A 23,542-nucleotide genomic window follows, 5' to 3' on the forward strand; every position below is an offset into this window, starting at 1 on the left:
TGCTTATAGTAACTTTTTTACTACAATACAATGTTATCATATAACTTACATTAACATAATAATAAAATAATAATAATCTTCTAAATCAAGAACATAATAGCCAAAAAGCCCACAAGAAGAGAGGTGCGTGGGTACAGTCTAACTCAACACGAAGACCTGTATTTAGGAGAAACCCAAAATAACCCTCTGTGATAATGCAATGCATATTGTTAACCAAAGAAAATGTGTAGTAAAATATGGAGAAAGTCCTGCAGGACAGTTCCACATGGTTCCAGGTTGTTGTATTACACACACACACACCCACACACACACCCACACACCCGTTGAGCAGCACTAACAACAAGGATCATGGTTCTGTTGCTGTTTGTGCTGCGATTCCAGCTCCCGCTGGGTCATAGACACTGTAATCATCTTGCTGAGTAACATGCAGTTTCCATGGGAAGATGTGCTTCTCAAAAGGCCAACTCCTGCCCTGCTTCACCATGAGTACAACATCCTCATCAGACAGCAGGCGTATCAGATCACCCTCAGCATCACGGTAATTCAGGGCAATATCGTCACGTGCAAATGCTCGGCTGGAAAAAGAAAAAGATGTTAATCCTATGGCTTCTTCTGATGACCCACATCCTACTGCACAAAGGTAAAGCCACTGCTCTGGCCAGTTTTGCCTATGGCCCCACCAACCCTGACCCCTGACCTCTCAGAGGCTACCAATGAATGTAGCTCTCCACCCCTGAACCACACAATCTCAGAAGGCAAGTCAGGGGGCTGCTTGTTTGAACAGAGCAAGCCATCCTAGTCCACAAGGAAAGCATACATGGCATGGGGAAGTCTGTGTTTATCCTGATGTGTTCATTTTCCATTTTCCGTTTCTTTGGGTTTCTCATTTTACTAAAGTTTAGTTACTCATATTTCCAGATCTTTTTGTGATTTTCTTTTCTAAAGAATTTCAGTGCAAATGTCTGCTGATGTACATGCTCTTCTATGCAATTGTGCCTAGTATACAGCAAGCCCACAACTTACACTCACCTTTCTTACACAAACACAACAATACACAGGCGATCGGAAAATAAAGAAATTGGAAAAACACCGGAAAAATCAAAATGCACAGTAGAAAAATGTCAGAAGCTGGCAAGCCCATCAGCAACTGCACTAACCTTGGGAGAGTGTTTGGGTGTTGTCAGAGAGTCAGAGACTGATATAGGGCCCAGCGAGAGCACAGAGAACAAGCAGAGGTGGTCTCAGAGCAAGGGGACGTGATCTGGAAGCCGACCCCAGCTCTGAAGCTGGACTACGGCCAAGCTTACCGTCTTCAGCTGGCTACCGGTGAAGCCCCACCCCCCACCCCTGTTGTGATTTCATTCCCTGAAGCAACGCCAGGCTCAGAACAGGAAGAGGAAGACTAAGTAACACAGCCATCATTTGTTGGTAAGTGCTTTTTTTCTTTGTTGGTTTTTTGTTTTTTTTACGGGATTAAGGGGCCTTCCTGGCTATACGCATTTTTGGTGTTTGTGTGCAGTTCCTGGGAACTGAACCCTTGCATAAACTGTGAACTTAGCATACATGTTTTTGCAAAGCAAATGTTCCAAAATGAAATTCTGATCATTCGCCACATGGGGCAGCCATACACAAAAGCAAACGTTCCTGGGTGTAGTCCTGGCAGCTCCTTCTGAGGAGACCAAGCTGGGGAGGGGAGGGGGGAGGGAGAGATGTGAAGGCTTTGTAGTGTGACCTGAGGGTGGCAGGGTATAAAAACAATGCCCTGTGGGTGTGGCTGATTTTAGGAATGGAAGAAGAGCCTGCTGAATCCGACCAATGGCCCCTATAGTCCAGCATCCTGTTTTCACAGTGGCCAGCCGAAAGCCTGTGAGAAGCCTGCCAGCAAGACATGAGCGCTACAACCCTCTGCCCACATACAATTCCAAGAAGCTGGAAATCAGGGACATACTGCCTCTGACAGGGGAGGTAGAACGTAGCCATTATGGTTAGCACTGCCTCCATGAATCTGTCTAAATCTTTTAAAGCCATTCCCACCCCAACCCCTCTCACACACACACTCTCTCACACACAAATGCAAACAAGTAGGCCAAACCAAGTTAGTTTCCATACATGTGGAAGTTTCCTGTGGTCCTCCACACAAATTTCAACTTCATTAAAAATGGTGACATGGTTGATTCAGCTCTCAGGCTCCACCTCCATCAGCAAACTTCAGCTGCAAGCAGTATTTGTCCCTGGATCATTGGTTCTAGCTGTCCTTGGACAATATACATTTTTGAAGTTGTGTGTGCTGTGCAACTGATTTGCGGCACATACCAGTACATACCGTATTTTTCGCTCTATTGGACGCAGTTTTCCCCCTCCAAAAATTGAGGAGAAATGTGTGTGCGTCCTATGGAGCGAATGCAGGCTTGTGCCATAGCCACGCGCAGCCCCTCCTGCAGGGAGAAGTTGTGTGCAGCTTGTACGCTGCTTGTACGCTGCTCTTTGGGGCTGGGGGGAGATATTTTTTTTATTGATTTCCCCGTCTAAAAACTAGGTGCGCCCTATGGTCCGGTGCGCCCTATGGAGCGAAAAATACGGTATTTGATCCTCTCCTGATTGGTTGTAGCGCTCTCTCTCGCTCTCAAAATAGTTACATTTTATTCTTCCTTCTGTTCTCATAACACTGTCGTCCATGCACTGTAACATCCAGGCTGGATTACTGCAATGTGTTCTATGTGGTGCTGCCCATGAGACTGGTCACTGGGGAAGGATATCACCATCGTGTTTATACCATGAGTCACCAATTAGCTACTGGGCTAGGTTCAAGGTTCTGGTTTGGGTGTATAAAGCTTTGTATAGTTTGGGACCAGGATACCTGAAATAGCCTATCAGTCTTTATATACACTACAGTCTTGAACACTGCACTCCCTAGGTAAGGGCCTCCTGCAGACAGCATCTTATAGGGATGTCCATTCTGCACAAAATAGGGACCAGGCCTTTAGTGTTGTGGCTCCTATGCCCTTTAGATTAAAAGTTAAGATTTCCTTTGTGAAAGTAGTTGAGTAGTGCACAGGACCAAAATCAGATTAACTCACAAGCACGTGTGCAAAGCCATATCATCCCAATAAGAGCAAAGCAGGAAGGACAAGACAATGAGCAGGAAGAAAGATCCTATGCTAAAGTTAGCACTAATGGACACACTTACCAATTTATCTGTTTAATGAGCTGCTAAATTTGGCACTAAATAAAGGAAGCGGAGTGCAAATCAGGACAGTACGTAGTATTAGGTAAGGAGACTATACGCGCTAATAGCAGTGTGAGCATACCCTACACTAGAGATTCGCACTGGAATGACAAACTAAAGACACAAATTTCCTCATTCAAAGTTCCAAAGGGAAGAGCAGCACAAACAACTTCAAGGAACAGAAGACTCTCTCCACTTGTTAAGAGCAAAAAAAATAATGAAGGGATTCTTTCAGTTATTTTGGTTTAAGGGACCATGGAAGCAATTCAACTCCTAATACAGCAAATCTTTTCCAGATACAACTGCAGAGGTCATTTGGAATTTCAGCAAAGTGCACATAAGAGCAAATGATTTAAGTGTATTTTGCCTGAGAGAGCTCTTTCTTCCTGTGCTTTTTACCTTATTAATTCCATGAGGTCTTGGAATAGTGGGGTGCTGCTCAGGTCCTCCTCCACCGATATGTCCCTAAAAGAGAGAGGCACGAGGTCAGCTTGCAGCGGAAGTGCAAAAGAGGAAATCCAACAGGAAGGGCTTGCTTGCACTTCACTTTTTGAACTCAGTCTGTGGCCCCTTTCCAAACTGTGGCTGTTTTGCAGAAGGGATTTGATCACAGACCAGAAAAATCAAGTTGTACATTAAAGTGGAGTTGGTGCTCTAGCGGGACAAATCCAGTTCCAAAAAGAAATCGGACCTTTCTGCAGTAGGGAAAGTAATGGGGAAATGCACAAGAAAGTGTGGGATAACAATTGCTTAATACAACGTCTTATAACCCAGACCCTCCAAGTGTCCCTATTTTCCAGGGATGTCCCTGATTTAGAAAAGCCGTCCCAGTTTCTGATTTGATCCCTGAATGTCCCACTTTTCCTTAGGATGTCTTTATTTTCATTGGAGAAATGTTGTAGGGTATGATAACCTCTCCGCAACCCAAACAGAAAGCATGCTCAACAAACAGCAGACTTTGTAAAATCTTGTGGGAAACTTTGTGCAAACAAATCGGGAGAAATGCTTAACAAGCAGGTCATCTGGAAACAACATGACATTGTATCAGTGCTTAAATGGAAAATACACAAACACCCCATGTTCCAGTAAGAAAGGCATGTGTGTGTTTAAATGGCCGGGTTTTGTGGAAACTCTGCATATAGGACTTCAGGGGTTCTTGAATATGCAAGTTCTCTCCCCAACTCAGCATAAAGATTAGCATTTTGCAACAACAACAACAACATTCAGAGCAATGAATCAGGTGCATTATCTAGTATCTCTAACAACTACCTTGTAAGCTATGTCAGAACTATTAATTCCCATATTGTTAGGTGGGAGGATTCAAGAGGCAGCAGTTTCCTAAAACTATCTGCTGAATTTACAGCAGAGGCAAGAGTCTCCTCTTCAACCAGGCCTTGGGCTGATTAACATCTGATGCCCTTTTTAAATATGTTTGTGGGAAGCAATGGGGAGGATTATTGGTTTGTGGGGGTGTTGTTCTTGCTTTTATTATGTATTTCATGTTTTTATCTTGTATTTTCATGTTGTGAACTGCCCTGAGATGAAGGGCAGTATACAAATTTAATAAATAAAAATAAATAAAGAGTCAATCCAGGTTGCTGTAATAGCTCCCCAGAAGCAGCAGTTCCAAGCCTTTCTATCCAGCCCTCAGCATTCTCCCTAAACCACACATCTTTAGACTCGTAATCTGGTGAACTGGGTTCGATTCCCCGCTCCTCCACATGCAGCTGCTGGGTGACCTTGGGCCAGTCACACTTCTCTGAAGTCTCTCAGCCTCACTCACCTCACAGAGTGTTTGTTGTGGGGGAGGAAGGGAAAGGAGAATGTTAGCTGCTTTGAGACTCCTTCGGGTAGTGATAAAGCGGGATATCAAACCCAAATCCAAACATTTTCCCCAGCCACATCCCCTATCCCCAGACAATGCCCCTCCTTGAATAGTTCGCCTGGCTGAAATGTGTCACTGACCTCTGACAATGCCGTTCGTTTGCCTGGATGGAGGATAGGAAGAGGTCCATGTGGAAACTATCCTAATGAATTTACATTCTTTGCTCCACCCATTTTTGCCTCTGGCCCCACCCACTATTGGTTACCCAGAACAGAAGGTGGCCCCACGTCTGAAGAAGTTTCCCCTACCTGATGCTGCTGACATTGTCATCATGATAATAGCAGCGCAGCCAGTTGATGGTATCCTCTTCCTGTGGGAGTTCTTTGATGATATCCACAAAAGCACTTGGGAAAATTCCAGTGGCATCTCGGACAGTTCCCTGAGACAAGATGGTGGGGAGAAGCAATGTCTTTAAAAGGGTGGCACGCCTCTATGGTTGCGTGAGAGCACAATGGCAAGACTTTGTTGACTATGGATGTTATGTATTGAAGTTCTCACCCTGGGCCAGCAGGGGGATACTGTAGATAGTTATGCAAATGAAGGATCGAAAATGACGTTCAGTGATTGGATAGTTTTAGAAAGTTGTTACAGTAACAAGGTACTGGAGCTCTATATAAGCAGGCTGACTGAGCCCTTCAGCTCAGTTCAATTCGGGCCTCAGAATAAAGAAGAGCTGTTTGAAGAATCACTGTGTCATCTGATATGTTCGCCCACAACTTAACAATGGATGTGGCACAGAATCTCCTTTTGATGAGCGCAGTGAAAAAGAGATCTTCTTAAGAGGGAATGAGGGAGCTGGGAAATGAGCTGCAGAAGACTAGGGCAGTAAGTAAAATGACCAACTATGGATGTGCCATTAATGACAAAAATCTCGCCAAAAAGCAACAAACTAGGCAGGACAACACAGCTGTCTGGATTGTCCATTTAAAACACACACACTTCTGACCTGGAGTGGAATCACAAATCCATCCTCAAAATTTGGTGATGTCTTTATCTATCCAGCAATGGCAATAAAGCTAATCCACCCCCTGATTAAAAGCACACTCCAAGCTGGATAGACATTAGAAATCAAGCCAGTAATATATGAACAGATAAGGCCTTGTTATTTACCTCAAACCAGTCCTTGTTGACCCTGCTGAGCAAATAAATCAAGTCTCCCTTCTTGAAGCTCAGTTCCAGTTTAGTGGACCCAGTAAAATCAAACAGTGCCTATCGAAAGAACCAAACAAATAAAGTAACAGAACTGGAGGAATGGATTGAGTCTAGGCTCACAGAAGATAAAGATCACATCCCCATAGTTCCAATCATTGAAGGGGATGTCCAATAAATGAGACTGCAGAGTTTATTATTCTATTACACACACACACTTTAACTGCAACTATATTTCGCCTATCTATTAAGCTTGGTTTCCCACAACGTGAAAACCCAGCATTCTGGGTTGTTGCTCCCAAACAAACTAGGATCAAACCAGGATTGTAAACTAGAGTTTAAGGTTAGTTTATGAATCCCAAACTAGGGTGACCCATGGTATCTAAACAATATGCTCTCCTAAGCCAAAATACTTATTTGCACAAGCTGGGTAACCCAGCCTATGTTACTTTAACAATCTTTTTGGTATTAGAAACATAGGGCTTATCCACACCCCCGTACGCCCCACCACTCTCCCCCGAGGAAACCTGATATTTAATACTGAATCAGAAGAAATGGCAATCGGGTTTTTGGTGGATTGCTGTTTGTCCCAATTTAGTGCTGAAGAGTGGGTTTTCTGGGGGAAAGCAGCAGGGCAAAGGCAAAACTGCTTGGACCCAGACCTAGAAAACGTGGAAAACTGCTCAGACACATGCTTTCCAGGCATAGGACAAGGGAAGTGTTGATGAGCCCCTACATTCCATATCTTCAAAGAAATTCAATCTTATACACCTCTGCGACTTGCTGTATAAGGTACCCACCTCTGCCCGTGGGGCTGCCAGTCGGTCAAAGCCAGGTTCCTGGGGTGAAACGCTCTTGCTGTCACCAAGAAGAGGGAGAGCAATGTGTCATTTGGATGCATGGCCATGAAGCTACAGGATTAAATTCCAGTCAGGTAAAAAAAAGGGGGTGTCTTATTTATTTGGCAGAAAGACTGGGGAGGAGATACTCACACGCGACGGGTGCGTGGGCGAAGCCTTCGCAGCCCCTGAGGTACCTGCTGACTGTCAAACTCCGACTGGTAGAAAAACAATCGGACATCTTCATCTAGCAGCAACCAGGCTGGGAAGCTAAGCAATTTCTGTGTCAAAGGAAAACAAGAGGGGGGTATATGAATATGGGGCATGACCCCTGATAAGATTCTGCTCCAGAGCAACAGGAGATCTCTCTGGGGCTGTTTACCCCCACCCCACCCATCTATAATGAATATAACGCGGGTAGCGCTGTGGTCTAAACCATTGAGCCTCTTGGGCTTGCTGATCAGAAGGTTGGCGGTTCGAATCCCCACAACGGGGTGAGCTCCTGTTGCTGTGTCCCAGCTTCTGCCAACCAACAGTTCAAAAGCATGCCAGTGCAAGTAGATAAATAGGTACTGCTGTGGCGGGAAGGTTTCCATGTGCTCTGGTTTCCATCATGGTGTTCCATTGCACCAGAAGCGGTTTAGTCCTGTTGTCCACATGACCCAGAAAGTTGTCTGTGGACAAGCACCGGCTCCTTCGGCCTGAAAGTGAGACAAACGACGCAACCCCATAGTCGCCTTTGACTGGATTTAACCATCCAGGGGTCCTTTACTTTTTTACCTTTTGCCTTACAATGAATATGTGGGAGTGAAGTAGGATTTTGTGTATTGCAGTGTTTCCCAAACTTTTTTGGGCAACGGCACACCTGTTTAAGGAAAAAAATCTCGCGGCACACCACCGCGGCACAGCCCCGTGACGTCAGCGCGCAGCGTCACGCCGGGAGGGACGCATGAAAGTGAAAGTTTTTTCCCTCCCCCTTGCCGGGGAACCTCCAAGCTTTGGGGGTGGGAGGAGGCAGCAAAGCGAGGGACTGAGGGACGGCAGCAACTGAGGCGGCGGCGGCTGTTGTGGTGGTGGTGGCGATAGCGGGCGGAGGAGGGGGCGGCGGCGGGGCTTGAGGAGCTGTCGCCGGGAGTTGCTGCTGCTGTTGTTGCTGCTGCTGCCCGGACATGCCGGCCTCCTCCTCCTCCGCTGTCTCACGCTCTTCCCTTTTGCACGCGCTGCCCCGCCGCTCGGCACCACCACCGCGGAGCCGCCCCCGGCTCGACGCGGATCCTCGCCGCCGCCGCCTCTCACCGCCCGACTCGCCCGCCTCCCTCCCACGGCACACCAGCCAATGTCTCACGGCACAGTAGTGTGCCGCGGAACACCGGTTGGGAAACACTGGTGTATTGACCCCACTTCTTAAACACTGATACATGTACAACATTAAGGAGAAAGAGTTCTGTGTGACTATAAAGCTGTACCTCTGGGGTGGGAACTGCAAATGCAGTCCCCTCACATAATCCCTGAACATGTGAACAGGATGCTAGGAATCCTCTCAACTATTAGGTCAGAGTTGGGCAACTACAGGCTTCATGCTGCACATTGGGCCTAAGCGTCTGATTGGGAAGTCGGGTACTATAACCCATTCATTGCGAGTTACGGTATTTCCCCTTGATGAGAAGGCAAGCTCTTGCAGGTTTCCTTAGCCGTTTCCTGATATGTTGTAGTTAAGCCAAAGTTGTCAGGTTAGCACATAACGGTTGACCTGAAATTATGTGATCTGATGATGCAAGAAAATTTTTTACCTCATATTTGCCCACATTATATTTTAGAAAACTGTTGGCTTCATTTACATTTTTTAAAATGTTGTTGTTGTTGTTGTTGTTATATCTACACATAGGTAAGTTATATCATCATTATTATGTGGTATATAAATCTTGTTAAATAGAAAATGAAAATCCCTCTACATGTTCATAGTGGCCCCATTGTATGTGTGGAGGAGTGATTTTAAAATCTATGAATTTGGCATGGATTCATTCCTACAAAATGGATTACTTTCTTTAGTGTCCTTTAGCGAAGCCAAATGTGGCAAGGAAAATAATAACATTCAAGCTGGTTTAGCGGTCATTCCCTTCCCTCAGCAACCTCTGGTAATTATAGTCTAGAAGGGTGGGCAGTGATGGCCAATGAACTATTCTGAGCTCCTTCACCAAACTACAGTTCCCATGATTCTTTGGAGGAAGCTTTGATGGCAAAGTGCATATGAAACAAATGCAATTCTTTGCCTTGTTGCTTCCCCGGTTTTTTTGAGCCATATTTGAATGTTGTTGGAGTGCAATAATGCTCACTCATACTCTGCATAGGTTTTGCATTCAGTTTATGATCCAATATAAAAACAACCTCATGCACCAGTGTGGACAGTTCTGCCCAGAGTTACCTTCATGTACACATTGAGTACTGGGATTCGGCTGTCAGCAATCTCCCTCTTTGCACCAACATAAACTTTTCCTGGAAAACACCAAATTAAGAGATTCAGAAAAGAGTGAAATCCAAAGAATAATGACATTCTGATCCACACATTAGCCTGGTAGGTATTTAGCAGGGCAGTTTGTATCTGAATTCATAAATAATGAATTCCTCAAACATCTCCTGACACAAGTGCCGGAAAATCCAAAGGAGGAACGCATGGGAAGCATCTGAATTTACTGTTATCCAGTTACTCGGCCACTTTGAATGATTCTTTAAAATATTTATCTAAGAATGAAAGACAGGTATAGGAAAGTTTTTATGTCTTACCAGGAAGGACAGGGAGTAGACAGCAAAAGCGACTGTTTCTGCTTTCTGAACCATATCTTTCCTCTAGCTTGGCATGCAAGTTATAGAACTGGCTGTAACGGCGGAATATCATATACCTGCCTCCACCTCTTGTTTTCACCTCGATCACAAAGACCTGGGAGAGAAGAAGACACCAGTTAAAGGACACTGAGCAGCGTGACTTGGAAAACTATTGTCAAAATAGACCAGGGATGGAGAACCTGTGACCCTCCAGATGTTGCTGGACTACAATTTCTATCATCTCCCATCACTGGCTATGTGAGCTGCGGCTGATGGAAGTTGGAGTCCAACAACATCTGGAGCGCTGCAGATTCCACATCCCTGGAAAAGAACTATGGGGTGTGAATTAATTGGACCTGTAGACTGACTTAGCTTAAGCTTCTTATACCCTTAAAATAGGCAGGGGAAAGACAGGAACACACAAATATGCAAACCATCTTTCTGTGCTTGACTTTCTCAGTGACGCTGGAGTATAAGTGGGTTTTGCACTGAATACTGAGAACATAATACAACCATTTAGGCTTCAATTCTCAGAGAACTGTAGTTTATTGTTATGTACAAATCCAGAACCAGGATTAATGTTAACTGTGGTTTAGGCTCAGATTGAAGTGGCCTTGTTTCCTCATACCATAGCTAACACAAATCATAGTTTGTCTGCTCTGTGCATAATCTCAAACCATGGTTAGCTGAAAACAGAAATGAACACTTATTTCCTCTGCTTAGCTGCTCCAGAGGAGATGGGAGGGAAGAGCCCCTGCTCCCAAGTTCATTCACATAACACTAAACTACGGTTTAGCATTATGTCCCAATGCATATTTAGGCAGAATCCTATGCACAATTCCCTGTGATTAAGTCCCACTGAGTATCTCAGGGGCTTACTTCTGAGTAAACATCTATGGCAGAGCAAGGAACCTGTGGCCCTCCAGATATTGTTAGACTACAACTCCTCATCAGTCCCCAGCCAGCATGGCCAATGATGGGAGTTGTAGCACAACAACATCTGGAAGGAGACAGGTTCCCCATTCAGAATGTACAGGATTACATTATCAGGGAATTTTGCTTATGTTTGAAAGAGTCTAACAGATAAGGCTGTGTAATAACCATCAGTCATCACAGTACTGTATTGTGAAATTTAGTGCTGTGAAGCAAGTAATTTCCCATGTGAAATGTTCCTTTTGTGAAATGATACATTCTGTTTGCCCAAAAAGGAAACATTTCCTGCAGTTCCAGTTTCCCCATCAATCCCCAGATCAAAACTCATAAGGAAAGTCCTTCTCTTACGTAGTAACTAGAGAAGCCTCTCTTCTCCTCAATGTCTGCGATGTTAGCAGAAACAGGCACATCATCGGGAAGCTGGTCAAAATCACTGGAAAACAAGTGAGAGGATTACCATATCGGCCTGAATATAAACCGCCCCCGCAAATAAGCTGTATCTTTAAAATTCGGCAGCTTGGAGGAGGCTTAGGAGCCGCAGGTGGGATGGGTGCTGTTGCCCCGTGCTCCCGGGCTGCTTCCTGGGGGGGGGGGGAGCCACACCACTTTGCTTGCAGCGTAAGGACGCAGTATAATTCACACTTTAACTTTTCATGATTGGAAATTGGGGGGGGGGGAGTGTGGCTTATATATTCGGGCCAATACGGTATTAGTGAAGACGAGGACAGCCATTATTTTGGTGGCAGTCATGATGCAAGAGACATCTACCCCACCCACCTATGAATTAAAAATCAGGGTGTATTACAAATACGAATAATACAACCCGCAGAGTTCGCAACCCGCAGCAGCGCATGCACACAGCTTGATTTAGCGCTTCTGCACATGCGCGACCGCTGAAACCCGGAAGTAACCTGTTCTGGTACTTCCATGTTTCAGCGGTCCGTAACCCAAAAAAACGCAACCTGAAGTGTCTGTAACCCGAGGTATGACTGTACATAGAATGAAAAAGCACAAACAATAGACACATTGGTATCTAAAGCCCTAAATGACTTAGTCCCCCAAAATCTAAGAACCCAAGAAGGACCCAAGAAGAGCCTGCTGGGTCAGGTCAATGACCCACCTAGCACCCTGTTCTCTTAGCGGCCACCTGTGGGAAACTCAGGAGCAGACCCAAGCAAAAGAGGCCTCTCCCCTCCTGCAGTTTCTAGCAACTGGTATTCAGATGCATTGCTGCCTATAGCCATAGAAGCAGAGCATAGCCATCATGGCTAGCTGTCATTGATAGCCTTAAACTCCATGAAAATCCTCTTTTAAAGCCATCCAAGTTGGTGTCTAGCTGAAAGGCCACCTCCATCCCTACAGGCCACATTGGGTGTCGGGGCAGGCAAACAGGCTCGTTTGGTAGTTCCACCACTCTCGGAAATGGGGGGGGGGGGAGGAAGTGACCTGGAAGAGGGCTTTCTCAGTGGCACTCCTAAATTGTGGAACATTCACCATAAATTGAATAGCTTTCCCCTTTGGCAAGTAAAGCATTGTGTTTTTGCAGGACCCATCTCTCTTGTTGAATCTAGACTGCTCTGTTTTGGTTGAAATGGTTTCACTTGTTCTTATAATTGTAACTGTTATAAACAATTAAAACTGCATACTACAGTATATTGCTGTAACCTGCCCTTGGGCCTTATGGTAAAGGATGGGTAAGAAATCAGATGAATGAATGAATGAATGAATGAATGAATGAATGAAACAAGCAAGATATTTTGCTACCTGAGGCAAAGGACAAGATGGCAACCTGTTCCATTCCACCTAAAATAACCAACTGAACAGCGGTGATGGAAAAAGTAAAAAGGTAAAAGTAGAGGACATGGATGACACTGTGGTCTCTTGGGCTTGCCTATCAGAAGGTTGGTGGTTCGAATCCCCATGGTGATGGGTCAGTGCTCCCTACTGCACCTGAGGACAGTAGGTTACTTTAGGGCAGAGCTTTCCAAACTTTGTGTGGTGACACATTAGTGTGTCAGCTGCAGTGTGTAGGTGTGTTGCACGAATGCTCCCCGCACTCCTCACGGGGCTGGAAAGGGGTTAGCTTAACCTCCAGTTTGGCCCAAGCACATCTTTACCTTAACCTTATATGATATCAGGTGAAGGGCAGGTGACGATGGTTCGGCCAAGCAGCCTCGTGGACCAAATGAGGATGACCAAATGACTGGCCTGGTTAGGCCTGCAGGCTGAAGATTGAAGAATTGAAACAGTTTATAATTTAAAACTAGAGGGGCCAGCTGCAAAAGGGGACAGGGCTCTCACTCCTCAAATAGTTGTACAGAAGAAGGAATTTTACCAGGTATCCCTTGCAAAAGGAGTCCTGCCCTCTTTTGCATCTAAGACCAGAGCCACCTTAGTATTTGCTCAGGTCTTGTAGGACTCTCTCCCACAAAAGGCAGAGGGCCTTCTCGGTAGTGGCGCCCTCCCTGTGGAACGCCCTACCACCAGATGTCAAAGAGAAGAACAACTACCAGACTTTTAGAAGACATCTGAAGGTGGCCCTGTTTAGGGAGACTTTTAATGTTTGATGTATTACAGTATTTTGATATTTTTTTTGGAAGCCGCCCAGAGTGGCTGGGGAAGCCCAGCCAGATGGGTGGGGTATAAATAAATTATTATTATTATTATTATTATTATTATTATTATTATTATTATTATTATTATTATCTCACCAGTGCATTGTTATGTTTTCTAGAGGCAGATCCAAACATTGGATCAAGTAGACAAACTTTCCAGAGAGCTGTTCAAATGAGAGTGGCCAAATGAGAAGAGGAGTGTAGGCTCCTGCATTTCCAACAGTCTTGTACCTGGGTAGGCAAACTAAGGCCTGGGTGCCAGATCCGGCTCAATCGCCTTCTAAATCCAGCCCGCGGACGGTCTGGGAATCAGCATGTTTTTATATGAATAGAATGTGTGCTTTTACTTAAAATGCATCTCTGGGTTATTTGTGGGGCATAGGAATTCGTTCATTCTCTCCCCCCCCAAAAAAATATATAGTCTGGCCCCCCACAAGATCTGAGGGACAGTGGACCGGCCCTCTGCTAAAAAAGTTTGCTGACCCCTGGTCTTACAGAAGAGGATTGCTTGACAATCTTTTCTTCCAGTGGAGGCTGCCTCACTGAAGCTAATGGGGCAGTGCCCCACCAACCTCAGTCTGTCCTCAGTCACCCTCCACCTGCCTGCCTTCTTACTTACATCCAGTCCACTGGGTGGCCCTGGCAGCTTCCCCCTCTTTGCAGAACTCATCAGGGAGGAGGATAGAAGCAAAACCAGGATTAATGGCCTCTGCCTGTCATTGACTCTGGCTCCACCTATTGCTGGGCTGCCTGCCTTCTGTGCTACCAGTTCCAATGGGTGCCCACCATCACTGCCCTCTTCTACACAACTATTAAAGGTGTGAGAGCCCCCGTCCCCCTTTGCTCCTGACATTTTCTTTCAAGCAAAAGCTAGAGTATCCAGAAGAAAGTGTCTGAGGGACTCACCTCTCGCCTCGCAGCTGTTGAGACATTCCTACAGTTCCTTGTCAGCACGAGAGCCAAAGGGATTAATGGTCCTTCAGCTTCTCCACACCTCAGACAGCTCAGGCAAGGCAAACTCAGCACCCTGCCTTGGCCTAAAATGTGCGCTGCAAACTCTCTACGAGGCTTCAGAGACCTCCGAATACTTCTCTGTTTTCAGAAGAGTCTGCCTTTTATCGGCCTTCCCCTCCCTCGTCCAATTTGAGGAAGTGCAACTGAAAGAACGGGGCTTTTGAAACAGAGAGAAGAGTTGTGCATATGCCTGTGTCAAAAATGCTTGACCCTATTTTAAAACACACACGTGCACAAGTAAGGCTAAACTGCCAGTTTCCCACCCAAGTAAATATTGACACCTGAACAAAGCTGTGAGATTTGGGCTCTGGAGCATTTAAAAGGCAGCAACCCACCCAGCCCCCTTTTTGAAGAACCCACTTGCACAAATGTAAAATGACTGAGTCAGGATGTGCCAGGCAGAGAATACACTCAGGGTGAAATGAGGACAGATGATGTTAAACACATTTTTGCATTTAAGAGGGGTTAAATTGGCAGGAAAGGGTTAATTCCTCCCCTCCATGCCTATTCTGATCCTATTGATTATCAGCCCCCTCCTCCTGTCCCTCTGATGCTGTTTTGGTTTTTGAAACCTGCATGTTAAATGCAAAGGTGTTTAAAGTGAAAATGAGAGCATATTCGCTCGTCAGACTGCTCAGAAAAATGATGGCTTTTGAGTTTCTCCAGGGTGCAGCACACTTTCTACGGGCCACCTGCCCATCTGCAGGCCCTTCTTGTATGTAAAGTGGCCTTAAAATGTGGTGCTGCCACTTAGAGTGGTGGGAGGGGAACCTTGGAGCTCATATCTGCAAAGAGGGGACACTTATATTTTCAGAGAGGGGACAGAGAGTCTCCACTGAGGGCCACATTCCTTTCAATGAGCCTTCCAGGGCTCACATGCCAATATTGGAGGGCACTAGAGGCAAAGGGGACAAAGCCGCTGTTATGTATTGAAGTTCTCACCCTGGCCACCAGGAGTATTGTGTATGTAGTTTTCACTCAGGTCCACGTCAGTTATTTTAGGTGGGAAACCCTGGGTTGTTATTGCTACATTGATGACAGCCGGCTGCCTATAAAAGCAGGCTGGCTGAGCTGTTTGCTGTTCAGTTCTGTCCAGCTTACAAATAAAGAGCTGCTCTGGAGAAATCGCTATGTCGTCTGCTATGTTCGCCCACAACTTAACAGCCGCAAATATAAATTTTCCTTGTCAGTCACACCAACAGCGATGCAACCGCCATTTGGGGCCCACCAAGCTTGAATACGGCGGGAAAGGTGTCCCATTTGAAATCCGAACAGGACAGGGGCCACTTTTGTGCAAAAATAGGACAATCCCGTTTTTCTAGGGACAGGTGGCAACCCTAATGACCAAACAAGGCAGAGGGGTGAGGAGAAATCAGTATTAAACAAAACACAATCATAGAATAAAATTCACGATTCCTAAAGAACAGAAATAAAGTTAACAAATAATAATAAAAAAAAAACCATTCCAGGTGCTGGTTTTGTTGCCCTCCAGGGAACCACAGCAGTCTGCCTTCCCAGAAATTCCAGAGAAGGATTGACTGTTCAACCACTCTAGGAATTGCAGCCTTGCAATAGGGGTGTCCTAACAATTCTTAGCAACCTTAACAAGTTACAGGTCCCAGGATTCTTTGGGCAGGGCAGCCATGGGCTGCTTAAAAGTGGCATGATATTGCTTTAAATGTGTAGCACAGATGAGGCCTTTGTTTCTCGAGCAATGCTGACTGTGTCCAGTCCTCATGTAACCCAAGAAGGCAGACTCAGCACCACCTTTCCTTTCTCCGGGGTGTCTGTTAACAGAACTGTCTAACCACAGTCCTTGTGCTTCCTCCTCAGAAAACCCGAGGGACATGAGAGGCCAGATCACCATGCACAAAAGCTAGATCCGGCCTGTTGGTTCATGAGGGAAAGGGGAAGAGAGATTATTTTTACACATGGCATGTAAAGCGTTTGAGGAAGCCACATGCTCTGGGCCTGCATACATGAATGTTGTTAATTAGGGAGAGATGAAAGAAAGAGAGAGGCACCCCTACATCTACTGTGTGTATAACCCTGAGGTCAAAACAAACAAATTCTGTTAGATTGCATATCCATATTTCAGCTAAGATAGGGTTTACGTTTCATCTAGAGATGCAGGAAATTCAAAAATGCAGAGCCAGTTTGGTGTAGTGGTTAGAATATAGGACTAGGACCTGGGGTGCAGCAGATCTATATATTTGCAATAGTAATTTTAATTAAATTAAGGTATTTATATTTCAAAAATTTGCTGAACCACAGAACGGTGTTGGTGTGTTTCCTATGTTACCCTTCAAACATTTCACACTCTTAAAAGTGGTTTAACAGAAGTTTAAGATTTGATGAAATGTTCTGCTTACAGTTCAATTTTCTTCCCACCAACCCCCATGACTTCAACTGTCTTTAAATTTTACATCTCTGGTGGGGGCAACGTTGCATTACATCTCCAGCTCTAAATGCATCTGGCAGTGCTTAGCAATATGATTCTCCATCACTTTATTTTTCTGGTTAAAAAAAAAAAAAAGGAAATCTCCCAACAGAGGTGAATTCAGGAGAGGACATGAGCATTGTTCCTGAGACAGCACAGATATATAGCATAGTTTTGTCACAAAGTATTTATTTCTGAATCAGATCAGCAGTTCTTAAGATCTATTTGAAATTCCTGTGTGTTCTGGTTTCACCTTAAACCAGTGCAAGGTTTCACATCCACAAGAGCCAAGTTGCCAGTGCAGCCCTGTGCATATCTGCTCAAAAGTAAATCCTATTGAATTCAGAGACACTTGAATCCGGTGTGCAGGATAACAATCCCAGATAAGGTACCATATCTATTCAAAGGGGGGAAAGGTAAGGATTATGAAACACCAGGTGATTTTTGTAATGCAAAGTCATGTCTCCTCGAGGTACCCTTCTCCAGCTTTTCAAGTATTTTCTCTTTGTCCAGGGAATGCTATAAAAGGGGCGCTAAATAAATTCTTCAGTATTCGCTGTGCCCTCTCCACAGGTTAATTGCTTGCCTTTTTGAGCTGTGGGCTTAAGCCTATTTAAAGAACCAGCTCTGTGCTTTTGCCTCTGTGCAGGTTAACAAGGGCACATACAGATATTAATTGTTTTGAGCCTTAGAAACAGCATCTTTCTCTGGATCTCCCACACACTTCAAAGATCTTTTGTCACACTGACTTTTACATTGTGGGATTTGCCATGGTTTCCCAGCCTCTTAAGATCGCGAGCGCGTTTTATTTCTCTTGCACACCTGAACCCCGGCCGTCTTCTGATGAGGGCAGAGCAGCATTGTATCCTCACAAGAACAGGGTGATGTAGGTTAGATCAGGATGAGTGCTGACGGCTTGACTGTGGCAATGCACTGAAATTCACAGCCCAAAGAGGACTGGAGCCTGAAGGTTTATGCACAACCCCAACACTAGCCGTGCCTTTTCTTTGCAATACAGACCATACAATATACTAATGTTTTATAGTACAGTGATTAAAAATAAAATGTGAGCTGTTTAAGGGGGGGGTGTTGCATACCCTTTGGGGTGTCTGGATGTGACATGGCCCCTGAACCCACCAGCAATCCAGACATAGAGCCAGAGGCTGTAGAGCTTAAGGAGCCAGATCAAGTTCAAGGCTCTCAGCCAACCAATGGAGACCAGGACACCAGTGGGCCTGAGGTTGCTGGACAGGAGCTCCCAGAAGAACCACTTGGTCCTGTAGGGCTAGAATGTGGATTCCCCCTGGCACCAACAGCATCGGGAAGGAGGCTACAGAACAGAGGAGGAGGAGGAAGAGGAGTGCCTATCTTCAGGCCAGAGGGTTGGCCTCTGAAGTTCTCCACCAGGGGGTAGAGGCTGGAGGAGGGAGTCTGGGGACTAGGACTTTAAAGGCCTCCTTCTGCTCTCAACCTCTGGCTGGAGCCATTTGCTTACTTGGAGCTCTCCGGGGTACTGCAGCTTTTGACGAGCCCCACACTTCCTCTGGCATTGGACCAGGACAAGACAAGGGAGCTGGACAAGGTCTGCTGCACACAGTCCACAAATCTCCTTTCAAGGTTTTCCCCTCTCTGAGCACCAGATTGAGCTGCTCTAGAGGAACAGATTAATGGATGTTGCATTTGAGCTGCTTGGCTGCTCTTCAGAGACATTGTTGAAGAATGAGATGCCACGAAACACCATCAGCATATTCCTGAGCAGCACTAAAAGCCTAGGCTAGAGCACCTATCGTCAGACAAATGTCTTCCTTTTGAAAGGAACTTGGAGGCCAGGGCTAGCCCTGCCATTTTGTCAGAGGGAGGTGGCAGCTTCAGGCAGCAGATGCTGCAGGACATGGAGTGGTGGCGAGGTCTTGAGCTGTGTGTGAAATGCCTGTCCTGTGCTCAAAAAGCCACTGATAAGAACAGAAGAAGCCCCCTGCTGGATCAGGCCAATGTCCCATCTAGTCCAGAATCCTGATCTCACAGTCAGAGGCACAGTCACAGGCAGCCAGAGGGTGTGGTCCTGTTTTCCAGGGCTCAAGTAAGATTCAGCCACCATCTTCTCTTTGGTTTCAGGCAGCAAAATGCCTCTGGACTGAACCTGCTGGAGACACTGTAAAACAACAACAACAGCAGCAACATTTTACTGCCTGAGTGTCAGGGACTGGACAGATAGAAGGAATAGTGGAGACCACCACCACCCCCAGCCTGAAGCTTCCAGAGAAAAGCAAGAAAGTATAGATTTACCACAGTGGTTTGCAGGAGGTCACAGCTCAGAGGTAGATGAGGGGCAAAGCTGGGAAATAATGGGAGAAGAGGAGGGGGAAGCAGAGCTGGAGCAGCTGGCTGACTTGCTATCACCAGAAAATATTCCAGACCCCCCCCCCCTTGTCCCAGAACCTGGCAAGCATTGAAAGTGGGGGAGCAAAGAGCTCAGAGACAAATGGCCCTAAGCAGCCACCATAAGGTGGGTGGTGCTGTTGATGATTGAGGAGGGAAGCGGGGTGGGGATTACTCGGAGCAACGCCATTACTCCAAGAGGTTGCATTTCTAAGCCTCTCTCTGTGAATATTGAATAAAAGGCATTGGTAAGAACCTTCCTTGTCTATCTATTCCTGGAAGCCTACCATAGGGGGATCGGATTCCCTGACGCCTGACACTGAGCACGAACAGCAAATGGTACCCCACACTCACCCATCTATCCAAGTCAAGGTGCGTGGTGCCCAAGGCCAGATAAGTTATCTTGGCAGCTGAGACAGCAGATTCTACAAGCATCCCCTCCCTGGCTGTAAAAAAAAAAAAGATAACAAGAAATTATTTGGGAATGGCCATAACTCAGAGGCTGAGCTTCTGTTTTGCATGCAGAAGATCACAGGTTCAATTCCTCATATCTCCAGGTGGGGCTGAGAGAGCCCCCTGCCTTAAACACTGGAGAGCTGCTGCCAGTCAGTGTAGACAATGCTGGTGTATGTATAAGGCAGCTTCATGTGTTCCTAATTAAATAACTAACTCATAATATATAGTTTAGTGCCCCTTTGTGCCACCCCAAATCAGCTGGCTGTCTCACTCTGCCAGCTGGTAGATCCAGCCCTTACATATGTGTAAAGAAAAAGAAAGAAGGAAAGAGCCCTGTTAGGAGCTCATAGGGTCTCTTTTAGTGTTGCAGTGATGATGGAGAATAACCCTGGACCTCACATGTCAGTAATGGTGAAAAGTACAAAGGGTGCAGAGAGAAGGAAGAGGAAATCATCTGAACCATTAAGCCCCAGGCTTCTCAGACTGCAATCTTGTGCACACTTCCATGGGAGTAAACCCCATTGGACACAGTGGGACTTACACATGTGTAGATGTGCATAGGATTGTACTGCATGGATATTGAACAAGAGACCTGGTATCTGCCAGCACCAAGGTGTGCCAGCGACTGTTAGAGTTACTTGTCATGAATACCAAACACGCTTCTCTTTTCAGATAAGCAAGATTCCTGCTGGCGTTTATCTTGCAGAAGGTAAGGATGGGCAAATCTGTCAGTTTCAGTTTCTTTCATTTTCTCATATTTTTCAACCCTCAGCTCTTTGCATTTCCACATCAGTCTGCTTTTTTAAAAAAAAAGTCCTCAAGAAAATTAATCAGCATTTTAGTGCCATTTTCTCCTAAAATACACACTTGCTTGCATTTCCCCCCCTGATATGCAAATTTGTGCAAATCAATGTTTCCTAATATAATGCATTTTTGTACGTTGTCTTCTCTAACACATACATTTTTTGCACACTTCACCCTAGTGTATGCATTTTTGTACAGATTACAAGGTTAGAGGAATGCATTGCAAAATTGAGAGAAGTGAAAATTTCAGAGGATGGCTAAGCTTCGTATTGTTTCAGAAAGTGTGAATTTGTTAGATTCACCTTTAAATAGGAATTAAAATAAATTACTCCTTTCCCCTGGCAGAAAGAGGAAATAACTATGAGAATCATACTGTGGTTTTATTTTTATTTTGGAAAAATACTGTGTTTTCAGGCTGGGGGGGAAAGATTCCCTAACACAACACATGTGGTCAGGTTATGCTAAGCAGTCCCAAAGCAAAGGAACTCTGTACAACGTTTCCTTCAAGATCCTTCATTTCTGTGCTGCTTCTTGTAATAGCCAGGGCCCTAGTCCTACCCCCTTCTTCATACTGTCTTATGTTTCCCATCATTCTTTACTCAGGGGGTGGGGGTGGCATCCTTTCAAAAATTGCACATTTGTTAGATTTGCTTTTAAATGTGAACTAAATATTTCTCCTCCCTCTCTAGTGGTCACCCTAGAGGAGGAGTGGGGTGGCTGAGAAGAGAGAGCAAGATTTCCATTATATGTCCTCCCACTCCCTCAACTCAGGTGTGAAGAGAGGTCATTCTGAACACGTTGCTGGCAAGCCGCCAACCTTGGTACCTCTGCTCCTCACCTCTGCTTCCAAAACTTGCATTGATTTTGATGCTTCCTATCTATGGACAATTTGTGACCTGCTGTCCTCCCTTCAAAGGAAGAAACGGCTGAGCAGGAATTAGGCCGAAACACTGGAGGAATGAAAGCACAGGCTGCCTCGCTCTCGTCTTAGTCTTTTGGGGCATTTTTTGTGAGCAAATTCTTGGAAGGGAGAATGTGAATTATTGCCATATTTGAGGGAAGGGGCTGCATAGGAATAGAGGAGGGAAATGAAATGTGAGCCAAAGTCCTTGATGATGATGCTTTGGAGGCCACGCCATCTAATTATTCTGCCTCCAACCTCTGTTATCAAGAAGCCAGTAGGCTTTGGGGTCTCCCAGGAACAGGAAGCACAGAACTATAGAAGGAGGGAGAGGAAGGGTGGGGAAACAGCAAGGTGGCTGTAGTGAGAAATCATTCTTCAGGTTCCAGGTCTCCCGCTTTTCTCCTTCTGCTGAATGTGACATTTTCTGCTGGCGCCTCACTCCAAAAAGCTCTGCTGCTAATTTTATGCCCAGGGCTCTGATGCTCTGTAATTTGAAACTCTTCTCAGCAGCCTGCCAACCCAGGCACACACACCCGTCCTGTGCTGCCGAGAAGCAACGGGAGGGAGGGCAGATATCAGGCAAATGTCTAAGCTGGCCTCAGGATGTTTGGATAACTCCTGGCCTTGTGCAACAGCATCCGCACAGATTTCTTCCTTCTTCCCCCTCAGTCCCTTTCTCAACCCTCCCGATGGCCTAGCCACATTCACAGTGTGCAACGAAGTACCGCTTTAAACTGCCATGGCTTCCTGCAAAGAATTCTGGGGTCTGTAGTTTGTGAAGGGTGTTGAGAGTTGTTAGGAATACCCCATTCCCCTCCCAAACACGTGGACATTGCATCTGTTTTAATCTGCTTTTAGTTTATTGTTGACTTTAATTATATTTAACAAGGTTGTGGAACATAATTCCCTGACATATCTACTACAACTATAGCACAGGTTTCTTTTTTTAGGAAACCTGCGAGTGGGAGGAGACCAGCTGTGCCTCCAATTCACCCAGAGGTCCCTTTAGAGGTGCCATTTGGGGGACTGCCAAGGAGGTACGGATCCAGCCTCCAAGGAGTGAACCGCAGCCTTCACTACTAGAAGAAGAAGAAGAGGAGGAGGAGGAGGAGTTTGGATTTGATATCCTGCTTTATCATTACCCTAAGGTGTCTCAAGGGATGCAGGTGGCACTGTGGTTAAATCACAAAGCCTAGGGCTTGCTGATCAGAAGGTCAGCGGTTCAAATCTCTGTGACGGGGTGAGCTCCCGTTGCTCAATCCCTGCTACTGCCAACCTAGCAGTTCGAAAGCACACCAGTGCAAGTAGATAAATAGGTACAACTCCGGTGGGAAGGTAAACGGCATTTCTGTGCGCTGCTCTGGTTCGCCAGAAGCAGCTGAGTCGTGCTGGCCACATGACCCAGAAGCTGTACACCGGCTCCCTCGGCTAGTAAAGCGAGATGAGTGCTGCAATCCCAGAGTCGTCCACAACTGGACCTAATGGTCAGGGGTCCCTTTACCCTTTACCTTACCTAAGGAGTCTCAAAGCGGCTAACATTCTCCTTTCCCTTCCTCCCCCACAACAAACACTCTATGAGGTGAGTGAGGCTGAGAGACTTCAGAGAAGTGTGACTAGCCCAAGGTCACCCAACAGATACAAGGATTTGTTAGGGGGGGAAATCCCAAGATGGTTGTCACCAATGAAAGTGAAGGCACAGAAAAAATCTCAATATGGAGGCCAAAAGGCCGAAATATTGGGAAATTCTGGAATAAGATGGAGAGAGAATAAAATTGCAGAGCTTTGAAAAATTGAAAAACAAAGTGCGAGATTGGCTCCATTACTATCAAATAATGGAGGCATACAAATTGGACAAAAAAATTGGGTTCCAGGTAGAAAAATCAAAATTGGAAACAGAATTGTTAGATCCAAGAACTAAGAATTTGTCAAGAATGTATAACTTGCTGTTGAAATGGAACACTCAGGAAGAAACAGTGAAATCATCTATGATTAAATGGACACAAGATGTTGGACATAACATAATGATGGCTGACTGGGAACGGTTATGGACCACAGGTATGAAATTTACGGCATGTAAT

At 45.6% G+C, this 23,542-nt stretch overlaps 1 protein-coding gene across 1 annotated transcript; it reads right to left on the bottom strand.

The window, feature by feature from the left end:
- On the bottom strand, positions 1–14,568 carry NCF4 (neutrophil cytosolic factor 4). Its single transcript, XM_082238666.1, has 10 exons — positions 14,374–14,568; positions 11,201–11,285; positions 9,881–10,034; positions 9,522–9,592; positions 7,253–7,380; positions 7,061–7,118; positions 6,222–6,320; positions 5,360–5,490; positions 3,626–3,691; positions 1–575 (listed from the first exon to the last, which is right to left on the bottom strand). The coding sequence occupies exons 1-10, from the start codon at positions 14,397–14,399 to the stop codon at positions 347–349; spliced, it is 1,047 nt and encodes a 348-aa protein (XP_082094792.1). The 5' UTR covers positions 14,400–14,568; the 3' UTR covers positions 1–346.
- Between the last annotated feature and the right edge of the window lie 8,974 nt (positions 14,569–23,542).

This window comes from Podarcis vaucheri (assembly GCF_965113315.1).
Source record: "Podarcis vaucheri genome assembly, chromosome: 10".
Lineage (NCBI taxonomy): Eukaryota > Metazoa > Chordata > Lepidosauria > Squamata > Lacertidae > Podarcis > Podarcis vaucheri.

Bases quoted from the DNA above. Each gene is read 5' to 3' on its own strand.
- NCF4 (XM_082238666.1), bottom strand. From the start codon at position 14,399: ATGTCTCAACAGCTGCGAGGCGAGAG. The intron at 3,692-5,359 runs GTAGGGGAAACT...TCTCTCTTTTAG, and splicing joins GACAATGTCAGCAGCATCAG to GGACATATCGGTGGAGGAGG. The intron at 576-3,625 runs GTAAAAAGCACA...TTCTTTTTCCAG, and splicing joins GACCTCATGGAATTAATAAG to CCGAGCATTTGCACGTGACG.